At 40.1% G+C, this 5,000-nt stretch overlaps 1 protein-coding gene across 2 annotated transcripts in view; it reads right to left on the reverse strand.

Moving 5' to 3' along the window:
• LOC137986684 (centrosomal protein of 63 kDa-like) overlaps positions 1 to 5,000 on the reverse strand; it is a 24,206-nt gene that overhangs the window by 8,771 nt on the left and 10,435 nt on the right. The window contains exons 9-15 of one of the 2 annotated variants that reach the window (XM_068833626.1): positions 4,964 to 5,000; positions 3,671 to 3,773; positions 2,624 to 2,686; positions 1,498 to 1,580; positions 1,315 to 1,401; positions 388 to 444; positions 1 to 50 (exon numbers count right to left, since the gene is read on the reverse strand). The exon at positions 1 to 50 is cut by the window's left edge and continues 5 nt beyond it; the exon at positions 4,964 to 5,000 is cut by the window's right edge and continues 13 nt beyond it. In XM_068833626.1, the coding sequence (XP_068689727.1) occupies positions 1 to 50; positions 388 to 444; positions 1,315 to 1,401; positions 1,498 to 1,580; positions 2,624 to 2,686; positions 3,671 to 3,773; positions 4,964 to 5,000 (480 nt within the window). The remainder of the gene's footprint in view (positions 51 to 387; positions 445 to 1,314; positions 1,402 to 1,497; positions 1,581 to 2,623; positions 2,687 to 3,670; positions 3,774 to 4,963) is intronic. The other variant, XM_068833627.1, reaches the window with a different exon arrangement.

The following is a 5,000-nucleotide window of genomic DNA, read 5'->3' on the forward strand; positions in this document are numbered from 1 at the left end:
TGCTAAGCTCTGCCTGCAGTTTGGAAAGTTCATTTTTGCTATTTTCGAGCCTATGAAAGAAAATAAAACAAAAAGCAAGCTTAGACACTAGATTTCACTTAAAATGGCAAAAGGGCAAGAAAATCGCAGAGTCTTGAGTATAATTCGAAAGCAATGGGTATGAGTAATGCCACACAGTCAAAATAGGATGAATCAAAATTCAATTTGGAACTCGTGATTCCGAATTCTACAAGAAGATCGCGCGATTTTTTGTTTACAGTGTCTTTTTCTCAGTCGATTCTCTTGGAAAGAGAGAGATTCTTTTCGTTTCTTTTCTTTCACCAACATGGGCGCGATGACGTCACGTGAAACTGCTTATTAACAACAAAGCAAATAAGTGATGCTTACTTTTTGGTTAAGTGACTGACTTCGTTCTTCTGGTACTGGCTCGTATCCAAATGTGATCTGAAAGAAATTAATTTATAATGAAATCACGAACTTACACCAGCAGCGGGAAAACCACGCGCCCTCAGGACAGGATGGTTTTCCTCTCCAGTCATTTGAACAGCTTGGCGTATCTGTTCAATACAAACAGATTGATCAAAAAATTATCAGCCGTTTGTGCGGCTTCCTATATCAGCAATGAGTCTATTACATGTCAACGGCACCGACGAATGAAAAGATACACAACACGTTGTTGACTATTAATTTGTGCGATTATTTCATCCGGGAGCAGGTTGTTTCGCCAGAGCTCAAACCCGTTCGTCAGAAATAAAAGTCGTTTCGCCCGATACGTAATAACAGAACTAAAAGCAGACATTAACAAGCAGAGAAGATCAAAGAACAATGGACATTTTTTTCGTTGACAGGTTGTGATAGATGTTTACCGACCTTCGCTCGATGTTTGTGATTACAAGTCTTCTAGCAATCATCGAGAAACTGAGGCCGTGCTTACATGCCTTCTAAATCATCTTAAAGAACACCTTTGAAGCCTTTGTAACTTTCAATTACATTGAAATGTACTAAAAATGCATGCCTCACGTGCAGCAGGTTAAATGACTGTCGCCACTGACAACGCTTCCGGTTACCCTGTTCAAGATAGGCCATTTCTTAGTTCATGTCGGCCTCCTCTTCAAAGCGAGTCTAAGTGCAAAGTTTTTGTGATGGTACCGGTAATTAGTTCTATTTTACACCTGAGTGAAAACTAATTTTCGCAAGAAAAACTTCGCACTTAGGCTTGCTTTGAAGAGGATCAGACATGAACTCGGAAATGGCCTATTTCATATTCGTTGTAAAAATATCGGCGTTTAATGACAGTGAAACAAGTCAACTCACTGTATTTCTAATCGACTTGTTCTAAGATCCTCCTTGAGTCTTCTTAATTCAATATCTTGTGTTCGTCTACTTCCTTCCTTTAACTGTCTGAAAACGAACATGTGCAGAAGATCAGGCACGATCCATATCTCAGCTCTGACTTGAAAGATATGTATACGCTCAAAGCATAGGCCCTTATTTCACCTGATAAATTCATCTTTCACGATCAAGCTCTGTTCTAGTTTTGATACATCCTCTGAATGTTGTCTCTGGTCTTCTTCGGCCGCCTGGAATATAATTTTTATTTAGTTGTTCATGTAAGGAAGATGATAACAGAAATGAAAACTTTATATTAGGATTTTAGGGAAAAACGTAACTCCAAAATATAGGTTAGCGCTACTGTAAGTATTTAAGGAAATTAATGAAAGGAAAAGGAAAGGAACTTCTAGTCGTTCTAGCGCTGGAGCGCTAACTGGGGACACTGTAAACTGAAATCAAATTGATGCAAATCAAATTCAATTTTGGTTTTTGAGGAGAGGGGGAAATTGGAGTACCCGGAGAAAAACCTCTCGGTGCAGAGTAGAGAACCGACAAACTCAACCCACATATGACGCCGAGTGTGGGAATCGAACCCGGGCCACATTGGTGGGAGGCGAGTGCTTTCACCACTGCGCAATCCCTGCACCCCTAAGTATTTGGTGATTATTCCATCTTGTTCACCTTGTATAATAGTGGCGAACTATCCTGTGGCTACGAACGGTTTTAAAGGAAAGACAGCAAATGAATGGTTCATTGTTATGCCCTCACGTTGTCGCCAAAACCTAGAATGTGGTGATTTCACGTTGTTGTTTTGTCAATTTCGGCGAAGAAATGCACGGTAATTCGTGCTGCATGTGCAGCACGAGTATTTTTCTTTTTCTAAACCAATCATATCATTGCTTTGGCATTGTCGTTCCCGTAGCCGTCGTCTTTGCTTAAGGCGCCCGCAAACGAGGAAACAATGCTGTGGAAGCAAATGCTTCCGCGTTTGCGGCCCCAGGAAACATTTGTTGCGGAAGCAAAAATGTTTCTGAATTTGTTCTGAAACATTTTGCTTTCTCAGCAACTGTTTCCTCGTTTGAGCGCCGTGGAAACCTCTCGGGAAACAATGTTTCCGCAACAATGTTTTCTCGTTTAGAGGCTCCTTTAAATTTCATTTTAAGATCTACGACGGGGACATCGACGGAAACCTCAAAATTCGAAAAAAGGGCAAAAGTTTCATCTCTGTGTGTACAATATGCAATGAAGCTAAACACATGAATTCAAACAAATAGTTGTTACATGTCTGTACCCTAATGAGATCATCTCTTGCCTGAAGTTCCATCTGCAGATGTGCATTTTGTTCTTCCAGACGCTACAAAGAAAGAAATATTCATGTTGACGCCTTCTTAATGGTAGCTTATACAACAAGTTCAAATCTTACATGGGGGTTGGAGATCATGGCAGAACTTTAAGCAAAGCCTGAGAAAAAATCCAGCCTTAAACGGGGCTCGAACCCATGGCCGTGTGATTGCGCTTCACTGCTCTACTAACTGAGCTATCAAGGCGACTGGGAGCTGGTCACGAGTGGTCACGAACTCGAGTTTTATCCCGTAAAGCCCCGTGCATTCGGACACAACATTGCGTGCTGTTGGGGAGTTGTTGCGCGAAGTTTGAAACTGGTCAAACTTTCGAGCCAACAAAACCCAACATTTCTTTTGCTTCGTGATCGCCGAAGCATAGCCCAACAATGATGGATCCATTTGCACAGCCTTTCCAACATTGTTTGGGCCACGCACGCGCATTACATACGGTCCCCATGGAGATAGCATGGCATTAACATGTTGAAAACAAGATGGCAGGCAAATTTTGCAAGTTTACAAAGTCTTATGGGTCGTACCCTTCCCATAATACACTGCACGTCCATATATTGTTGGGAGTTATTGCTGGCAACACCAGTTGCCAGCTAAGCACTGATTTTTTTAAATCATCTTTTTTGAAAAAGTTATGGGTATTTCAGTATCGTTTATGTCTTTAAAAAGAACAGTTTTCAAAATAAAAGAAACCCATGCTTGGCTGGATGCAAAAACGAATACAAATTATCAAACCATCGATTAAATACCCAAATTGCGTAGCACGGAGACAAATTTAGAGTTTTCTTTTATTGGTCACGTGACCATGGGCGTGGTATGATGACGTCATATTTAGGGTCATTGGCTTACAAAAGTTGGAAACTGACCAAAATAATGCCAAATTCTCTCAAATTACTTAACCATTACGTCCTTAGCAACGCACCCCAAAAGAAAACGTCAGTGGGCCCTTAAGGCTTATAACAACTACCAGAAATATTGAGCCTTACTTGAAAAGAAGAATGAATCCTTCTAAGTTCATCTTGCAAGTTGGCGATGTCAGAAGCTTGTTCTCTGTTTGAAGCTAGTGCTTCTTCTAATGAACTCTTTAACCTGTACACATATGTGTTGTGAGTATGCAAAAAGACCATGTCCTTCCTGGATCAAACAAACTCAACCACTGGGCCCGGTTGTTCGAAAGCTGATTAACTTAATCCAGGAATAGCTTAAACTTTTGTTTTATGTTTTTGACTTTTTGATGAAAGTTTCTTTTGCTTATTTTTGTTTTTCAAGATTCACTTTTTCTAATGTAAAGTTTTGCCGAACATCAGCGTTGAACAGCATTTGTGAGTTGAGAAATCAGTTTAAACTCCTTGGTTGATTTTTAATCTGGGATTATCGTTAATCAGCTTTTGAACAACCAGGCCCTGATCAACTTTACATGTTTTAACACATAACACTAATTTCTAGACTGATTGCAATCTTTTTCACTTCTCGAGGACCAACAAATGTGACACCACAACGGCTTGCTCCATTAAAACACTCAAAGGCATCCTTCTCCAAAATTTTAGTCTTCAAGAGAAAAGGTGCAAGTCATCAAGCGTTTGGTTTGCTTTAAATACTGAATACCGTAAAATTCCGAAAATAAGCCCCGGGGCTTATATTTTTCAAGGGTCTTTTTCGAGGGGCTTATTTTTGGAGGGGCTTATATTCGGAGGGAACTTGCGTTTCCGAATCGATTGGGCTAGCCTTATAGTTGGAAGTAAATTTACCGTTTTTGCTTTGTTTTACTTAGTATTTCAGGGCAATTTTCCAAGTGCAAGCTCCCCGGGGGCTTATATTTTGAGGGGCAATCTAACAGAGGGTTTTTTACGTGACCGCTTTGGGGGGCTTATATTTGGAGGGGCTTATACATGGAGGGGCTTATTTTCGGAATTTTACGGTATAAAGTAAATTAGTGTAACATCGTTGTTTTCGTCCAGAAGCTACTTAAGGTTCAATTTTCAAATCAAAACATGTCGTTTTGATTTTTGTACAGTTATGCGTTTGCAGAGCCAGTTGTTGACTTGATATTCTGTTAACGGCTGCATGGAACCAGAATTATTTCAGTTACCTGGCTGCAAAGCAACCACGTTTGGTTGTTTTGTTCACAAGAGGAAAAAGTGTGTTAAGAGTTTCTTGCAACTTTACAGAGCTTACTTAAGTTACACTGTCGTCATACATGTGACATGATGCTACTCTTCTCACACATTTATAGAAGTCTTGATTGAACCAATAAATATGAATGGAAAGGAAATACTCACTGTTGAACTGTATCTTCGGTGCCATCACATTCCTCCT

The sequence above is a fragment of the Montipora foliosa genome, unplaced genomic scaffold, assembly GCF_036669935.1.
Source record: "Montipora foliosa isolate CH-2021 unplaced genomic scaffold, ASM3666993v2 scaffold_263, whole genome shotgun sequence".
Taxonomy (NCBI): domain Eukaryota; kingdom Metazoa; phylum Cnidaria; class Anthozoa; order Scleractinia; family Acroporidae; genus Montipora; species Montipora foliosa.